Below are 20,989 nucleotides of genomic sequence, written 5' to 3'. Positions count from 1 at the left end.
GGGACAAATATTCTCCCGAAAATCTCCCGATTTTCAGCCGGGGCTGGAGGCCACGTCCCCTCCAGCTCCATGCGGACCTGAGAGAGGACAGCCTTTTTTCACGACGGGAGGACAACAGGGTGACAAGAAATAAATCATCCAGACTAGAGACAAATTGTATTATTATGTTTATCTTACCTGAAAATAAATATATTTATTAATTTAAAAAAAAAAAAAAACTAAATAATTTTTTACTATATTTTGCTAAAAACATCAAAATTAATTGTATTTTTATTTGTATTTTTTCTGACTCGTTATTACATCCAGCCATAGAATTATACATTAAAATAAACATATTTGAAATAATTAATTTAATTTTAAATTATCATAATAATTCATTTAAAATTACCATATTTAATTATTAAAATAATTGCTTGTTTATCAACAACTTTAGCATTTTATTCATTACATTTTGAAGCTCTCAGAAGCCAAGTTATGTTATATTCATGTTATATTTATTTATGCAAGTTTGAAGTATCAATTATCTAAACACAGTTTTGTTTGCATATTTTCAGGATATATACATATATATATATATATATATATATATATATATATATATATATATATATATATATATATATGAAATACTTGACTTGGTGAATTATAGTTGTCAATATACTCCTCCCCTCTTAACCACGCCCCCAACCACGCCCTGCCCCACCCCCGACCACGCCCCCACCCCCCACCTCCCGAAATCGCAGGTCTCAAGGTTGGCAAGTATGTTCTATTGGCAGATAATTTTGCTCAGTTCAAATAAAATACCCCTCATTTTTGTATTTGTTTTTGAACACTGACTATTTGCAGTTTAGCTCAACGGCGTCAAAATGTAAACAAACGCCAGTGGTGGATCTACACCTAACATCCACTGTAATGATACCAAGTAGAGGAGCGTTTCTAGTCGATACTACTATGATTACGTCGATATTTTTTGGCATCACATCTTTTGTTTTTTCAATTTATACTATGTTTATAAACTCAAGAAATATGAGGACTTTGAATATGACCAATGTATGATCCTATAAGTACTTGGTATCGGATTGATACCCAAATTTCATCCAAAAATAATGTAAAGCATCCAAACAACAGAAGAATAAGTGATTATTACATTTTAACAGAAGTGTAGAGAGAACATGTTAAAAGAGAAAGTGAGTAACAGTAAATGAACAAGTAGATTAATAATTCATTTTCTACCATAATAATTTTGACAAAATATTAGGTAGATAAATGACACAATATGTTACTGCATACGTCAGCAGACTAATTAGGAGCCTTTGTTTGTTTACTTACTACTAAAAGACAAGTTGTCGAGTATGGTCACTATTTTATTTAAGGACAAACTTGCAATAAGAAACATATGTTTAATGTAACCTAAGATTTTTTGTTAAAATAAAGCCAATAATTAAATTTTTTGTGGTCCCCTTTATTTAGAAAAGTATCGAGAAGTACCGAAAAGTATCGAAATAATTTCAGTACCGGTCCCAATATATTGGTATTGGGACAACACTCATTATAATAATAAAAAATATGCAGAGTATTTTTCTGAAAAAACACATTTTGTCAGGACGTGGATTTTTACGCAGCTTACTGCGAGATTTGTTCTCCCGGGATGCAAACGGACCAGACCGGACATATTTTAATCTCTACTCAAAAACTCAACGATGTACAAAACAAAAAGGTGCACAAGGCGAAGGCAAGCTTAACACAGGAAACAAAAGCTAAGACTTAGCATAAACTATGAACCATGAAACTAAAAACATGAAAAAACTCACTAAACTGTCGCTTGAAACAAATAGCAAGAACTATGGACATGAAACAAAAAGACTTACTGGACACGGCATGAATTGAACAGCATGACTATGGCAAGAAAAGTCAAAACAGAGCATGAAAAGATCATCAAGAACTATGGCATGGACAGAGCATGAAAAGAACATTAGCAGGAAACTATCAATGTCGCCAGACCGACTAACTGACAACGACAGGCTTAAATAATAATCTCCTGATTAGAACAAGTGCGTGCATAAGGCAGGTGAAACTAATGAGTGGTCATGGAAACCAAACAAGGGAGCGCAAACAGGAACTAATGGAGTCTTAAACAGAAAATAACAAAAAACATGATCCAGACCACAGATCATGACACATTTCAGTTGCCTCTAATTTTCTCAGTTGAATGTTTAAAGTCCAGCATTCACAGCCGTAAAGTAGGAAAGACCATACGTACGTTTTGAGGACTCTGAGTTTGGTGTCAATTGAGATGTCTCTATTTTTAAATATAAAACTCATATTGTTGAAGCTGTCGTTTGACATGGCAATCCGTTTGTTTATCTCTTTTTCACACCCGCCATCAGATGTCACTGTGACACCAAGGTATTTTAATTAATCCGTTTGTTTTATTTTGTTGCATGTGAGGTTCCATGCAGATGTGGTTTCTTGGAAACTGTCATGCGCTTGATTTTGTTGAGGTTTAGAGCCAGTCCGTTTGCTTCACTGTGGGCTACTACTGTGTTCAGGATGTTCTGTAGTTTTTTTTCAGTGTCATCTGCATAGAGATCACACAAACCCTTTATTTATCAAATAAAACATATAGAAATTCAATGTCTTGGTGCGTTTGCAAACAGCTAAAATGATGTACAATTCTTCTCAATAAAAGAGGAGAAAAATAACCTTAGAGGAAAATGTAATTTTAAATATTTGTAAGCACGTACAACACTTAAAACCTTTAGCATATCAGTATGTGGAATTAAATTATGGAATAGATTAAGCAAGGAAATGAAACAAAGCACTAATATGATTCAGTTTAAGAGACTGTTCAAACTACAAGTCTTCACAAAGTACAAATAACACCAATTAAGATAAACGTCTTGAACCTTAAAAAAAAATGAGCTAATGATTATTATGTATTTAGTATTTGTTTACTTACTTATTACATATTTATTTATTTATTCACTGTTCTGTTACAAACAGAGAACACATAAATGGGATAGAATGTCAAGACGTGGACTGTGGGGGGTTTGTTTTCCCGAGATGCAAGAGAAGTTGGAGCGGACATGGCGTGAAGGTAAGGACATGATTTATTCTTATTACTCAAAAAGGAACAAACAAAAGCGCGCACAAGACGGAGATACAACTTGACTAATGAAAAGAAAAACTAGAACTTGGGCAAAAACTATGAACATGAAACAAAACACTTAGCTACTGTGACATGGCATGAAGAGAGCAGAGGTAAATCATGGCATGAAGTGCGCAGAAGTAGTATTAGAGCAGAACATGAATAATATCAATGTCGCCAGGCCGACCAACTGAAAATGACAGGCTTAAATAGTATTGACATGATTAACACAGGTACGTGAGTCTAAATGGGAAACAGGTGAAACTAATGGTTGCTATGGTGACAAAAACAATGGAGTGAAAACAGGAACTAAAAAGAGTCCAAAAACCAAACAGGACATAACTAAACAAAAACATGATCACAGACATGACATAAAACTGCTATGAGTAAGATTAAATAATACTCCTTTTTGGACATGATGTAATCAAACAACTGGAAATGTGTGATGCATTACATTGTATTGTATTGTATTGTATTGTATTGTATTGTATTGTACGCATGTTCCAAACAAACTGAAATCGAAACAATTAATAATTAAATTGAATAAAAAAACTGCTTGTCGTTTCGAGGAATTTGTTTGGCTTTCAGGCTTGTCACTCACCGCTGTCTCGTCAACACGTACAAAAAATTTGAAGTCGGGTTGTTGTTATGATAGAATATACAGCCAATGATAGCAAATATTAGCTAACAACACCCAAAGTTTATGCGCGTGTTATGTACGGGCGTAGTTACATTATTACCAGAGGTGGGTAGAGTAGCCAGAAATTGTACTCAAGTAAGAGTACTGTTACTTTAGAGATTTATTACTCAAGTAAAAGTAAGAAGTAGTCACCCAAATATTTACTTGAGTAAAAGTAAAAAGTATGTTGTGAAAAATCTACTCAAGTGCTGAGTAACTGATGTTCGTTTAATGATGACGGCAACAAATAATGCACAAAAACATAAAAATAGCAATGAGCAAATTCAGAGCCAGGAATATCTCTTAACCAACTAAAACAATAATATATATTAAATAATAATACATTAACATTAAAACAATTAAGGCAAATTGAGCCACAATAACTTAACAGCACCATAGGCTCAGTAGGCAGAGATTACAAAGGAAAATAACAAGTTAGCCTTTACGCAAACCATAAACTGATAGGTGTGGGCTGCATCTGGGAACACACTGTGCACTTCTGATTGGTGTTTCTATGCATGCGTGTGTGTGTGTGCGACTGTATGTGTGTGTGTGTGTGTGTCATGTGACCCCCTGGCTGTTTGATTGGTGAAACGGAGTCAAACGTCACAGGGGACTGCATTTGATTGGTGAAACGAAGTCAAAAGTCACCAGTGACGGTATTTCATTGGTGAAACGCAGGCATGCGATAGATCCTACTTTGAAGGTCTGTCTGACAAACTAAAACAAACAAAGCGTGCATTAACAGATCAATAAAAATAGCGAGCTGAATGTAGATAAATGGAGCGGAGTAAAAGTAGCGTTTCTTCTCTATGAATATACTCAAGTAAAAGATAAAGTATGTTGCATTTAAACTACTCTTAGAAGTACAATTTATCCTAAAAGTTACTCAAGTAGATGTAACGGAGTAAATGTAGCGCGTTACTACCCACCTCTGATTATTACGTGTTGAAAGCCGTTAAGAGGGCGGGACATAATGCTTAAAACACATCGGAGTTAGCATCTGCGTAAAGGTTGCCAACAGCCCCTCTAAACAAAAAAAATGCTAACAGGTATAATAAATACAATTCCTAAATTTAAAAAAAATTAAATAATATATTCTCTGAGAGCCAGCGTCCTCTGCAGTGTCCTTTTGTGAGTTATGTTTCCCTTGAAATGTGCAACTCTGACAAAAGAAGTAAACCAAAAACAAGCTTCCGTCTTATCCACTTGTCTCTGTTCCTATTCCACCAGGATTCCCTGTCAGGAAGTCCTACTAATTTTGGTGGTTCTTGAACCCACCATACTGTGGACTGTGACGCAACAGTTTGTTTACATGTAAAATCTTCCACTGCTTCTTTGTCTCATTTTGTCCACCAACCATTTTATGCTGTGCGTGAATGCACAAAGGTGCGCTTTGTTGATGTATTGACTTGTTGGAGTGCTAATCAGACATATTTGGTCACTGGATGACTGCAAGCTAATCAATGCTAACATGCTATTTAGGCTAGCTGTATGTACATATTACATCATTATGCTTCATTTGTAGGTATATTTGAGCTCATTTAATATCCTTTACTTTTATCCTCTTTGTATATAATTTAGTTTTGCATGTCTCGTGACACATTATCTGTCTGTAATATTGGCCGCATTTCAAAAAGTTGTTTGTGTGCCATGTTGTTCCAGACCACAGCAAACATTACCTGGCTTGCCAAAGATTGTAATAAATCTGTTAAAAAAAGACAGCCTGCCGTTTCCTTTAACTTAGACACACACATCTATAACTTTGGCCATTAAAAGCCGGAAATTTCCAGGAGTTACACCACCCTCTGAGTAGCATCTGATTTACTAATGTTTTTCTAATGTGTAGAATAAATATTACTGTGGAGGGAGGTGTGGCCAGCGCACCTGCAGGAGCAAAGGTCACCGCCTCCATCTATGGTGCTGACGGCGAGACACAGCTTGCAGGTGATTAGATTTCACAGGTGGTACGTGTTAATCTAATCATCTGTCGTCTTTAACGGTAAGCGGCCGGGAGCAGGAGGGGAGAGAGGATACGGACGTGGCTGAAAAGTCGCGTCCAGCTGGAGAGAAAACTTGTAATAAAACCTATGTACATTAAAACCTGGTTAAAAACTGCACGCTTGGCTCTGGTGCTGTGTCTAACAGTGGAACTGCTGGGAAGCGACGTCCACAATTACATTTCAACATTTCTGTCAACGAAGATTTGCTTCAGCCTGCGACACATAGTCATTTTGATAGTAGGCTAATATAGCTAATATAGACACATCATGTGTTGCCTTCATTATATCACTTATATCAGACTTATAAGTCATTTTGATAGTAGGTAATATAGACACTTACATCATGTGTTGCCTTCATTATAAGACTTATATCTAGACCAGACCTAGGCAAATAAAGGCTTTTCAATCTGGCCCGCCGGACATTCCTAAATAATTGTTTTAGATGTTTAAGATGGAAAGTGTAGCTGCCATTATGATGTGCACTCATGTTTTCCGTAAGTCTTCAACTATACTAAGTCTTGCATGATATACTAGTTACTATGGTCATCTAATTAGTTACTATGGTCATCCAATTAGTTACTTTGGTCACTATGAGATATCTCAGATTATAGGTGGGGGTTTTTTTACCCTTCGCATTCATATTTCACTATGTTTGTTGCATTTTGGTTGTGTTTCGGTTGATTATAAAATGTTGTCAATATTCAGTGTTTTATCCTTCATAGTTAATATTGTAAATCCCACATTCTTTATTTTCATGGACATTCTGGGTGTCTCATTCAGTAAAAAAAATGTCAAATTCCATTCCGTTTTTTAAGGCGGTCTGTCATAACGTTTTTAGCTTTCCATCAATATTGTGAGGTTTTGTATTAGTGTTCTTCAAAATAGATATACCGGCCCCCAGACACACTTTCTTTATTTAAATCTGGCCCCCCGAGTCAAATAATTGCCCAGGCCCGATCTAGACTGACCATACGTCCTCTTTTCACCGGACATGTCCTCTTTTGCGGGGCTGTCCGAGCAGAGTTTCTTAAATACCTCAAATGTCCGGCATTTTGAGTTAGGGTTGCGTGTATTTTTAATGTACGTTCAGGGTTAAGAAGGGGTTAAAAACAAAACAAATTGTGCGTGCAGCAGCATTGGTGAGGGAGGGGCAGAGACAGAGAGAGAGAGAGAGTTATGATAATCGCGCATGCGTCACCAGGCTCTCCTTTTTATCCATAGATTTATCAGATTTAATTTTTTATTATCTATAGCAGGTGTGTCAAAAGTGTGCCATTTGCGGCCCACAGCTAATGTTTTAAAGGCCCACGACACATTCTAAAAATACTATTAAAATAAACAAAAACATAAAAAAAGTTAAATAAAAAAGCTTAAAGGTGAAATGTAATTTAGAAAAAGTTGCAATGTTGACTAATAAAACAAAGCTGTTTTTTTTCCTTTCAAACTGTCATTGCTCAAAACATAATATTGAATCAAAATCAATGTTATTATGAACTATTGACCTATCCAAGGTTCCCATTACTTCACATCAAATATTCCACTAAGAAAAATATTTTTGGTGGAAGATTTTGCATATTTTGTGTGTTTGCCATTAAAAGCATAGTTTTGTTTGACAAAAAAGGGCGGAAAGCAAACAAACAGAAAAACAACATAAAAAAAACGAAAACATTTTGAAATGAGGGATAGATCTGAAGTTGATGTAGACTCCAGAGATCATACTTGCCAACCCTCCCGGATTTTCCGGGAGACTCCCGAAATTCAGCGCCTCTCCCGAAAACCTCCCGGGACAAATTTTCTCCCGAAAATCTCCCGAAATTCAGGCGGAGCTGGAGGCCACGCCCCCTCCAGCTCCATGCGGACCTGAGTCCGCTTTCCCACAATATAAAGAACGTCTACAGTAAAGCAGTCTGTCTGCCGTAAACAGCAATGTTGTGACACTCTTAAACAGGACAATACTGCCATCTAGTGCATTTGATGAAAGCACTTTTGTGCGTGCCACACAGCAATGCATAATCAGAGAGGGTGTTCAGCATGGTTAGAAAGATAGTGACAGAGAATAGAACAAGGATGGACAATTCAACCCTTAACTCAACAATGAGTAGATGAGTGTTATGTGTGTGTATATGTGTAAATAAATGAACACTGAAATTCAAGTATTTCTTTTATTTATATATATATATATATATATATGTAGCTAGAATTCACTGAAAGTCAATTATTTCTTATATATATCCATCCATTTATTACCGCTTATTCCCTTCGGGGTCGCGGGGATATATATATATATATATATATATATATATATATATATATATATATATGAAATACTTGACTTGGTGAATTCTAGCTGTAAATATACTCCTCCCCTCTTAACCACGCCCCCGCCCCAACCACGCCCCCTGCACCCACCCCCCACCTCCCGAAATTGGAGGTCTCAAGGTTGGCAAGTATGATTTAAGTGTTAAATATAAAATGTATGTACGCCCTGGCACACCATTATCATCATTTCATGACCCAAGCAAAACACTTTTTACACTTTTATACTGAAATAAATACACTAACTTATTAAATAAAAACAAGTTTAGATCCAGGAAGGAAAGAAGAAAGTGAATGAATGTTTATAACTGAATACATTTACATATGTATACAAATTATTTATTTTTTAATGAATGAAGTAACGTTTATGACAACCTTTTTCCAAAACACAATATAGAATGTGAGATATAACAGGATAATGCATACATTTATTATTTTTGTTCAAAACGCTAACAAAAAAGTGGGACCCCAAAAATTTACTGTGGGACCCCATTTTTATGACTTGATGGGGTCCCTGGGACCCCATTTTGAAAATTCCTAGCGCCAACACTGCTGTCAAAAGAGGAGGAAAAATGCTTTATTTAAATAAATATATTATTTATAAAGCAAGTTCGAGTATCATTGGCAAATTTTCACCTAGTCCCGGCCTTGGCACGCATATATGTGTCCTCTTTTTGGGATTTCAGAATATGGTCAGCCTACTTATATCAGACTTATAAGTCATTTTGATAGACACGTATCATGTGTTGCCTTCATTATAAGACTTATATACGACTTTTCATTTTTTGCCGCTCCAGAGTTTGATTGATTGATTGAAACTTTTATTAGTATATTGCTAGGTTCAGTACATCTTCCGTACAATTGACCACTAAATGGTAACACCCCAATACGTTTTTCAACTTGTTTAAGTCGGGAGATTAGTTTTTTGTGTTTTTAGTCCAATATGGCTCTTTAAACGTTTTGGGTTGCCCACCCCTGGTCTAATGGGAACTAAGCGGGGGTCAGGACTCACCATACTGCGCATCGTTGAACGTCCCTGAGAGGGTTTTGCATGAAGAATTGTCTCCGCCGCACACGCCACACTTGTCATTCCTCGCCTTTGAGTTCAGGACGTGATCGCAGCCCGCTTGCTGGAGAGAAGAACGATGCATCACCAGTACTGCATATTGTGATTCAGAGACATAGACCAGCGTACCCTGCAGAGGCCTTGAACGCAGATATCGTAGGTGTCGGTCCCACACGGCGTACCGTCGATGACGCGGTCCTTCAGCGGATAATACGCCGTGGCGCCCGCAACCCGGCAGAAGAGCTTGCACCGATCCTTCAATAGTACTAAATGGGGGGGGGGGGAAAGAGAGCGTTAATATAGACGGACGTCAACTGATTAGGTGAGCTGCCCTATGCTCCCCAATGGATGCTATCGACAGAAAAATGCTGGTTAAGCTGACGTCCGTGATGGCCGACCCCTCTCAACCGGTGAGTAGCCATTTGAGCAACAAATACTGCGGGCCATTCCACCCTGCAGCCTGTCTTATGTTTAGTATGTGTGTAGTAATATTGTAGGACTACAGTATTTAATTCAAAGCCAATACTTTGTGTGTTCAAGCTGAATGTAAACTGCACAGGACTGTACTGGCTCGGCTCACAAAAGCTACGCTATCAAAACAATGGAGGAGACGCTCTCCTCGTCTTGTCCGCCTTCTCCCTGCATCCATCCATCCATCCATCCATCCATCCATCCATCCATCCATCCATCCATCCATCCATCCATCCATCCATCCATCCATCCGAGGTCGGGTCGCGTGGGTAGCAGCCTAAGCAGAGAAGCCCAGACTTTCCTCTCCCCAGCCACTTCGTCCAGCTCTTCCCGGGGGATCCCGAGGCGTTCCCAGGCCAGCCGGGAGACATAGTCTTCCCAACGTGTCCTGGGTCTTCCCCGTGGCCTCCTACTGGTCGGACGTGCCCTAAACACCTCCCCAGAGAGGCGTTCGGGTGGCATCCTGACCAGATGCCCGAACCACCTCATCTGGCTCCTCTCCATGTGGAGGAGCAGCGGCTTCACTTTGAGCTCCCCCCAGATGGCAGAGCTTCTCACCCTATCTCTAAGGGAGAGCCCCGCCACCCGGCGGAGGAAACTAATTTCGGCCGCTTGTACCCGTGATCTTGTCCTTTCGGTCATAACCCAAAGCTCATGACCATAGGTCATTATGTTAGATCCACTATGGACTGGACTCACACTATTATGTTAGATCCACTATGGACTGGACTCTCACTATTATGTTAGATCCACTATGGATTGGACTCTCACTATTATGTTAGATCCACTATGGACTGGACTCACACTATTATGTTAGATCCCCTATGGACTGGACTTACACTATTATGTTAGATCCACTATGGACTGGACTCTCACAAATATTATGTTAGATCCACTATGGACTGGACTCACACTATTATGTTAGATCCACTATGGACTGGACTCTCACTATTATGTTAGATCCCCTATGGACTGGACTCACACTATTATGTTAGATCCACTATGGACTGGACTCTCACACTATTATGTTAGATCCACTATGGACTGGACTCTCACACTATTATGTTAGATCCACTATGGACTGGACTCTCACTATTATGTTAGATCCACTATGGACTGGACTCTCACTATTATGTTAGATCCACTATGGACTGGACTCTCACTATTATGTTAGATGCACTATGGACTGGACTCTCACACTATTATGTTAGATCCACTATGGACTGGACTTACACTATTATGTTGGATCCACTATGCACTGGACTCTCTCTATTATGTTAGATCCACTATGGACTGGACTTACACTATTATGTTAGATCCACTATGGACTGGACTCTCACACTATTATGTTAGATCCACTATGGACTGGACTCTCACTATTATGTTAGATCCACTATGGACTGGATTCTCACACTATTATGTTAGATCCACTATGGACTGAACTCTCACTATTATGTTAGATCCACTATGGACTGGACTCTCACACTATTATGCTAGATCCACTATGGACTGGACTCTCACACTATTATGTTAGATCCAATATGGACTGGACTCTCACTATTATGTTAGATCCAATATGGACTGGACTCTCACTATTATGTTAGATCCACTACGGACTGGACTCTCACACTATTATGCTATATCCACTATGGACTGAACTCTCACTATTATGTTAGATCCCCTATGGACTGGACTCTCACTATTATGTTAGATCCACTATGGACTGGACTCTCACACTATTATGTTAGATCCACTATGGACTGGACACTCACTATCATGTTAGATCCACTATTGACTGGACTATCACACTATTATGCTAGATCCACTATGGGCTGGACTTTCACACTATTATGTTAGATTTACTATGGACTGGACTCTCACGCTATTATGTTAGATCCACTATGGACTGGACTTTCACACTATTATGTTAGATTTACTATGGACTGGACTCTCACGCTATTATGTTAGATCCACTATGGACTGGACTCTCACACTATTATGTTAGATCCACTATGGACTGGACTCTCACACAATTGTGCTAGATCCACTATGGACTGGACTTTCACACTATTATGTTTGATCCACTATGGACTGGACTCTCACGCTATTATGTTAGATCCACTATGGACTGGACTCTCACGCTATTATGTTAGATCCACTATGGACTGGACTCTCACTATTATGTTAGATCCACTATGGACTGGACTCTCACTATTATGTTAGATCCACTATGGACTGGACTCTCACTATTATGTTAGATCCACTATGGACTGGACTCTCACACTATTATGCTAGATCCACTATGGACTGGACTCTCACACTATTATGTTAGATTCACTATGGACTGGACTCTCACACTATTATGTTAAATCCACTATGGACTGGACTCTCACACTATTATGTTAAATCCACTATGGACTGGACTCTCACACTACTATGTTAAATCCACTATGCACTGGACTCTCACACTATTATGCTCGATCCACTATGGACTGGACTCTCACACTATTATGCTCGATCCACTATGGACTGGACTCTCACACTACTATGTTAAATCCACTATGGACTGGACTCTCACACTATTATGTTAGATCCACTATGCACTGGACTCTCACACTATTATGCTCGATCCACTATGGACTGGACTCTCACACTATTATGCTAGCTCCACTATGGACTGGACTCTCACACTATTATGTTAGATCCACTATGGACTGGACACTCACACTATTATGTTAGATCCACTAAGGACTGGACTCTGCAGCCCTTTGAGACACTCGTGATTTAGGGCTATATATGTAAACTTTGATTGATTGATAAACTTTGAACTTTGAATTTGGTGGCGTCTAAAAAAAGTAGAGAATTCTGCACCCGTCCCTGGTCCTAAAAGACACCTGACTTGGCACCTTGACTTACTGCCACTGTATTTGGGGACCCAGCGCACGTTGGGAGGTAGACCGTTGATGTTGAAGTGCTTGCCGTCAAACTGAGAGCACTGCTCCTCGCGGAAATCTTTGCTTCCTCGCGGACATGGCTCAGTGTTGCAAGAGCGGAACTTCATCCTGCGTCCCACGCAGAACTTCCCGCTGTTCCTCGGCCTGCAGCGAGACCACAAGACAACCGGTAACGGTGTGTCATTTACAAACCCCGTTTCCATATGAGTTGGGAAATTGTGTTAGATGTAAATATAAACGGAATACAATGATTTGCAAATCATTTTCAACCCTTATTCAATTGAATATGCTAAAAAGACAACATATTTGATGTTCAAACTCATAAACTTTATTTTTTTTTTTCAAATAATAATTAACTTAGAATTTCATGGCTGCAACACGTGACAAAGTAGTTGGGAAAGGGCATGTTCACCACTGTGTTACATGGCCTTTCCTTTTAACAACACTCAGTAAACGTTTGGGAATTGAGGAGACACATTTTTGAAGCTTCTCAGGTGGAATTCTTTCCCATTCTTGCTTGATGTACAGCTTAAGTTGTTCAACAGTCCGGGGGTCTCCGTTGTGGTATTTTAGGCTTCATAATGCGCCACACATTTTCAATGGGAGACAGGTCTGGACTACAGGCAGGCCAGTCTAGTACCCGCACTCTTTTACTATGAAGCCACGTTGATGTAACACGTGGCTTGGCATTGTCTTGCTGAAATAAGCAGGGGCGTCCATGGTAACATTGCTTGGATGGCAACATATGTTGCTCCAAAACCTGTATGTACCTTTCAGCATTAATGGTGCCTTCACAGATGTGTAAGTTACCCATGTCTTGGGCACTAATACACCCCCATACCATCACAGATGCTGGCTTTTCAACTTTGCGCCTAGAACAATCCGGATGTTTCTTTTCCTCTTTGGTCCGGAGGACACAACGTCCACAGTTTCCAAAAACAATTTAAAATGTGGACTCGTCAGACCACAGAACACTTTTCCACTTTGTATCAGTCCATCTTAGATGAGCTCAGGCCCAGCGAAGCCGACAGCGTTTCTGGGTGTTGTTGATAAACGGTTTTCGCCTTGCATAGGAGAGTTTTAACTTGCACTTACAGATGTAGCGACCAACTGTAGTTACTGACAGTGGGTTTCTGAAGTGTCCCTGAGCCCATGTGGAGATATCCTTTACACACTGATGCCGCTTGTTGATGCAGTACAGCCTGAGGGATCGAAGGTCACGGTCTTAGCTGCTTACGTGCAGTGATTTCTCCAGATTCTCTGAACCCTTTGATGATATTACGGACCGTAGATGGTGAAATCCCTAAATTCCTTGCAATGGCTGCTTGAGAAAGGTTTTTCTTAAACTGTTCAACAATTTGCTCGCGCATTTGTTGACAAAGTGGTGACCCTCGCCCCATCCTTGTTTGTGAATGACTGAGCATTTCATGGAATCTACTTTTATACCCAATCGTGGCACCCACCTGTTCCCAATTAGCCTGTTCACCTGTGGGATGTTCCAAATAAGTGTTTGATGAGCATTCCTCAACTTTATCAGTATTTATTGCCACCTTTCCCAACTTCTTCGTCACGTGTTGCTGGCATCAAATTCTAAAGTTAATGATTATTTGCAAAAAAAAAATGTTTATCAGTTTGAACATCAAATATGTTGTCTTTGTAGTGCATTCAATTGAATATGAGTTGAAAAGGATTTGCAAATCATTGGATTCCGTTTATATTTACATCTAACACAATTTCCCAACTCATATGGAAACGGGGTTTGTAAACAGATGTTTTTTTGGAATATCTTCAAACTGTTCTTACTCAGGCTTGTTGCATTCTCTGGTGGTGCTCCTCGTCCCTCCGCCGCAGGTCCTGGAACATGCGCTGTAGGGCCCCCAGGGGCCCCATTCCCCATCGATGGGCTGCAGGTACAGCTCCTTGTTCACACACATGCCGTGTCTGCAATACTGCAAGTGGATAATCACAAACACGTGCAGATAGCGTTAGGATGGAGTGAAGGCACACCTGGTGGAGACTGGAGGTGTCCCTCTTTGACTTCCTAATCCTGTGTTTACATCAAGCCGTATTTGAAAAGAAATAGCCTAATTCCATGTTTACCCTTTGCGGGAATGCATCCAAGCACCGCCAGCTGTCCAAAGAGAGGAGGAGTATGTACAGTCTGATCATGCTTTTTACCTCCATTTTAAAACCACTTTTGTGTTGCATCCTCATAGAAAACCTTGTGATCAATGTTCCCTCTAATTTTTCATGTGTGAGCAAACGCACAAACACCCTGAGCATTCAATTGAATACAGACATGCACACTGAGGTCATACCAGCAGCACATTTGTCTCAAACCTGACATAACAATTTAAATGTCTTATTATTATAATCAAGTGACTAGTCAATTTTCAAGAGATTATTTTCTAATAGATGTGATTTGGCCCACTTAAATTTTTTTTTTTAATCAAATATGCACTATAGTATTTTATGCCTGGGTGGGGGTCCTGCTTTGGAAAGATTGTGCACCCCTTTCAGAGATCACATTTAGTTCCCCTTAAAACATTCACATGTTGCATGAGATGAAGTGTTTGTTAACTTTCTGTCAGTAAAATAAATATAATTTTATTAGCAATTATGTAGTCCTGTAACATCATTTCATGATTAATATCCAAAAAATAACATTCTTAACAAATGACAGTAGAATAAGCACACTGATTGAGGAGTCATAGTAAAACGACCTGAAATTTACACTTTACGTGTAGTGTTGGAGTTGTCCTACTTTTTGTGTGGCCATAAACGCACCAGTTGCTAATTGCCATAGTGTATGTGTTGGTGCAGGTGAGAGAGAGAACAGGCGGCTGCTGTTGATATAACAGATGACAAAGAGTTGCTTTTGGCTTGGTTTGTACGGTAGACAACGACCAGTTTTGCTACATAAAAGTATTTTACACATTGTTTTGGTGTGGTTATGGCCGACCAGCAATTTCGCTAAGTAAAGGGGCCGATGGAATTCCTATCCTCCTTTAAAGGCCTACTGAAACCCACTACTACCGACCACGCAGTCTGATAGTTTATATATCAATGATGAAATCTTAACATTGCAACACATGCCAATACGGCCGGGTTAGCTAACTAAAGTGCAATTTTAAATTTCGCGCAAAATATCCTGCTGAAAACATCTCGGTATGATGACGCCTGCGTGTGACGTCACGGATTGTAGAGGACATTTTGGGACAGCATGGTGGCCAGCTATTAAGTCGTCTGTTTTCATCGCAAAATTCCACAGTATTCTGGACATCTGTGTTGGTGAATCTTTTGCAATTTGTTCAATGAACAATGGAAACAGCAAAGAAGAAAGCTGTAGGTGGGAAGCGGTGTATTGCGGCCGTTTGCAGCAACAACACAAACACAGCCGGTGTTTCATTGTTTACATTCCCGAAAGATGACAGTAAAGCTTTACCATTGGCCTGTGGAGAACTGGGACAACAGAGACTCTTACCAGGAGGACTTTGAGTTGGATGCGCAGACGCGGTACCGTGAGTACGCATGCAGCTGCGGCTTCCAAACATTTGATCGCTTGCCCGTACGTGCGTGCCGCTATGTGCATGTCACGTACGTAACTTTGGGGACTTTGGGGAAATATATGTGCGGTATGAACTTTGGGGAGGTGAACGGTACTTTGGGCTGTGGGATTGAGTGTGTTATGCAGGTGTTTGAGTTGTTTTGGCGGGTTATATGGACGGGAGGGGGGAGGTGTTTGTTATGCGGGATTAATTTGTGGCATATTAAATACAAGCCTGGTTGTGTTGTGGCTAATAGAGTATATATATATGTCTTGTGTTTATTTACTGTTTTAGTCGTTCCCAGCTGAATATCAGGTCCCACCCGCCTCTCACAGCATCTTCCCTATCTGAATCGCTCCCACTGCCCTCTAGTCCTTCACTCTCACTTTCCTCATCCACAAATCTTTCATCCTTGCTCAAATTAATGGGGAAATTGTCGCTTTCTCGGTCCGAATTGCTCTCGCTGCTGGTGGCCATGATTGTAAACAATGTGCAGATGTGAGGAGCTCCACAACCTGTGACATCACGCTACTCGTCTGCTACTTCCGGTACAGGCAAGGCTTTTTTATCAGCGACCAAAAGTTGAGAACTTTATCGTCGATGTTCTCTACTATATCCTTTCAACAAAAATATGGCAATATCGCGAAATGATCAAGTATGACACATAGAATGGACCTGCTATCCCCGTTTGAATAAGAAAATCGCATTTAAGTAGGCCTTTAAGTGTCTCCACAGACGTTACAATAATTTAAGTGTTGACTCACAGTTGTATTGCAAAATCATACAAAACAAACAATTTGTTTATTTTGTTTAGAGTGGGATTTGATTTTTTGCGCGGCATAGATTTGCTGTGCGCAGAGGATGCGTGAGCAGTGCACAATTGCACTGGTGCGCACCTTAGAGGGAACGTTGCTTGTGATGGTTTCTGTGAGTGGAGATTCAGTTTGCTCTTCCAATTATGGGACTAAGACTTTACACAAAGGGTGCCCACACTTTTTCAGCAGGCGAGCCATCTTGTTTTTCCATTTTGTGTGAGACAATGTGCACTACAAACATTTCCCTCTGAAGTTTTGCATCATCGTCATTGAGCCTTGAAGAAGCTTTGTTTTGTAAGTGTATCCAATATATTACACTTGTGCAAGTTCATTGATGGCGTATACTTTGTTACAATATATAAGCTAATGCTAAAAGTTAACATTCCAGTCTGTATGTAACATAACTGCTAATTTTGCTATGTATTTTCATTTAATGTGAACATTGATCACACACTTTATACTAGGGTTGTACGGTACACTGGTACTGGTATAGTATCGCGGTACTAATGAATCAAAAACGGTACTATAGTCTGTTTGAAAAGTACCGGTTCCCGGGCATGACGATGCGTCGTCATGTCGTGACCATACTTGCCAACACTCCCGATTTTCCCGGGAGACTCCCGAATTTCAGTGCCCCTCCCGAAAATCTCCCGGGACAACCATTCTCCCGAATTTCTCCCGATTTCCACCCGGACAACAATATTGGGGGCGTGCCTTAAAGGCACTGCCTTTAGCGTCCTCTCTCACATGAAAAGGAGACTATAATATATGTCTCCGTTATCCATATGTTTATCTATAACCAGTGTTGGGACTAACGCGTTGCGTTATTTTTTATATTCAGTAACTCAGTTACCGTTACTACATGATGCGTTACTGCGTTATTTTACGTTATTTTTTATGTAGTATCGGCTAGAAACAGAAGATCTGAGTGTGTTTTATTGGAGCGCTGCGGTGGAAAGGAAAAGGTGTGCTTTGTGTGGGCAGGGGCGGGGGTGGTCTCCCAGACCGTAGTTGAGGAGCGCAGGGGAGACGTTCCTCCAGGGCCTATGTACTTTGGGGCTAACAACCTTCACTTTACCCGGAAGTGGGTCTTTACAGCTGAGGGTGAATGACGAGGCCGGCGGTTTGTTGCAACTTTGTGACTTTATTGGACGCAGCCATCCACCAAGCTAGAGCACCTGCACGCACTCACTATCGCCGTTCCCTCACTTCTCTCGCCCACTCACTCACTGATGTCACTCACCTCACATGCTGTCATATCTTAAAGGGCCACACACACACACACACACACACACACACACACACACACACACACACACACACACACACACACACACACACACACACACACACGCTACTCTCATAACAACTAACAAGACATCATGATGAAGCCAGAAGTCGAGTTTCTTAACATGGAGACATTCTCAATACATTTCGTTTGTCGAGCACAAAGAAAATAACATTTTAGTTAAATGTAAGTTGTGTCTTGGATCAAAGATCCTATCTACTTAAAGTTAAAGTGCCGTTATGTTGCAGCTATTTAAAATAGTTTTGTCAATTTGTTCTGGCCTGAAATATTCTCCAGTGCAATAACAGTACTGAAATAAAGGCTAAAAGGGCATTAATGGGAGCCTTAAAAAAAAAAAAAGTAACTAAATAGTTACTTTTCACAGTAACACATTACTTTTTGGTGTAAGTAACTGAGTTAGTAACTGAGTTACTTTTGAAATAAAGTAACTAGTAACTGTAACTAGTTACTGGTTTTCAGTAACTAACCCAACACTGTCTATAAACTACGGCAAGTAGTAATGTCCAAAAGCATAACAGAGACGAAGTAGAAGAACGAAGAGGAGACATGGCGACGACGAGTAAGAAGAAGAAGTACGCTTGCAAGTTCCAAAATGATTGGAAAAAAATAATTTCAGTTCATCCAGGACAGCTGGAAGTGGAAGGGGTATGCTGCCTGCACATTTCGTAGATCAGACTTCTCCATTGAACACGGTGGCCGAATGGATATACTCATATATATATATATATATATATATATATATATATATATATATATATATATATATATATATATATATATATATATATATATATGTCTATATATATATATATATATATATATATATATATATATATATATATATATATATATATATATATATATATATATATATATATATATATATATATGTCTATATATATATATATATATATATATATATGTCTATATATATATATATATATATATATGTCTATATATATATGTATATATATATATATATGTCTATATATATATGTCTATATATATATATATGTATATATATATATATATGTCTATATATATATATATATATATATATATATATCTATATATATATATATATATATATATATATATATATATATGTCTATATATATATATATATATATATATATATATATATATATATATATATATATATACATACACCTGACATCCACTGTAATGATACCAAGTAAAAATCTACAGTTGTTGTTTTTACAGTAAAATCCAGCAGCTAAGTTGCCAGAATTTGACTGTAAAAATGCAGTTTTATATTTACAGTAAAAAAACTATCAAATTCTATCAACTGAGCTGCCAGTTTTGTACCGTGAAAAAAAGTGGTACTGTTTTTTTCCATTTACAGTGACACGGTGAAACAGTCTTTTACTGTAAAATCTACAAAAATGTTTTACATTGTACAAAAAAAAACAAATCCTCAATTGTATAGGCAATTGTGTGATAATATCATTCAGTTAGAAGTGGCCCTCTGAGCACTGCAAAAACTGAAATCTAAGTAAGATTAAATATCTCAAATAAGGGTGATATTTGCTTATTTTCTGTCTGATAAGATAATTCTTCTCACTAAGCAGATTTTATGTTAGAGTGTTTTACTCGTTTTAAGTGTTTTGCTCCTAAATGATCTCAGTAAGATATTACAGCTTGTTGCTGAGATTTGATGACCGATATTGAGTAAAACATGCTTGAAACTAGAATATCAACTGTTGCAAAGCTGTGTCATCAACACTCACAAGTATAAAACTACTTTTTTAAAGTAATCATTTCTTATTTCAAGCATGAAAAAAAAAATCTTGATGCCGAGCGCATATCATTATGTCAAGATAATGGCACTAGCATTTACTTCATTTAAAAATATTTTTCAACATATTGAGCAAAAAGGTCTCTTTTTTTTTTCTACCAAGAAAAGTGCACTTGTTATTAGTGAGAATATACTTATTTTAAGCTATTTTTGGGTTCATTGAGGTTAGCTAATTAGGGACCGCAATGTCCCTTTGGGATAGAGGACCCTATTGTAATTGTAAGGTTTTATTATTAATATTCCGCCACCTCTTTGAGCTGTAATTTGACCCCCTTAACATGCTTCAAAACTCACCATATTTGACACACACATCAGGACTGGCGAAAATTGCCATCTAACAACAAAAACAACCCAAAACTCAAAATTGCGCTCCAGAGCCTCCTAGGAAAAAACACAGACAAAACTGCTTGTAACTTCCTGTAAGAATGTCGTAGAGACATGAAATGAAAACCTCTATGTAGGTCTGACTTAGACCTAGATTTCATACAATGATTTCCTTCAGCAAAAATCAACAGGAAGTTGGCAATTCCCCCTTCAAAACAAAAGTTTACTAAAAACAGTCACTTTTGCCTCTTTGAGCTGTAATTTGACACCCTTAACATGCTTCAAAACTCACCAAACTGGACACACACATCAGGACTGGCAAAAATTGCGATCTAATAAAAAAAATAAAAAAAACAACCCCAAAACTCAAAATTGCGCTCTCGCGCCCCCTAGGAAGAAAACACAGACACAACTGCTCCTCGGAAGAAAACTCAGACAAAACTGCCTGTAACTTCCAGTAGGAATGTCTTAGAGACAACCTTTATGTAGGTCTCACTTAGACCTACATTTCATATATTGACAACCCCCAGCAAAAAT

General features: G+C 38.8%; 1 protein-coding gene across 1 annotated transcript in view; it reads right to left on the bottom strand.

Annotated features, from left to right (window-relative positions):
* The window catches only part of LOC133612300 (A disintegrin and metalloproteinase with thrombospondin motifs 20), a 516,880-nt gene that overhangs the window by 232,333 nt on the left and 263,558 nt on the right, over positions 1 to 20,989 (bottom strand). Inside the window, exons 12-15 of the mRNA XM_061969586.2 lie at positions 14,441 to 14,586; positions 12,600 to 12,781; positions 9,342 to 9,478; positions 9,159 to 9,276 (exon numbers count right to left, since the gene is read on the bottom strand). Coding sequence (XP_061825570.2) covers positions 9,159 to 9,276; positions 9,342 to 9,478; positions 12,600 to 12,781; positions 14,441 to 14,586 — 583 coding nt within the window. The remainder of the gene's footprint in view (positions 1 to 9,158; positions 9,277 to 9,341; positions 9,479 to 12,599; positions 12,782 to 14,440; positions 14,587 to 20,989) is intronic.

The sequence above is a fragment of the Nerophis lumbriciformis genome, linkage group LG10 (assembly GCF_033978685.3).
Source record: "Nerophis lumbriciformis linkage group LG10, RoL_Nlum_v2.1, whole genome shotgun sequence".
Taxonomy (NCBI): Eukaryota; Metazoa; Chordata; class Actinopteri; order Syngnathiformes; family Syngnathidae; genus Nerophis; species Nerophis lumbriciformis.
This window is presented reverse-complemented; position numbering and strand designations above follow the sequence as displayed.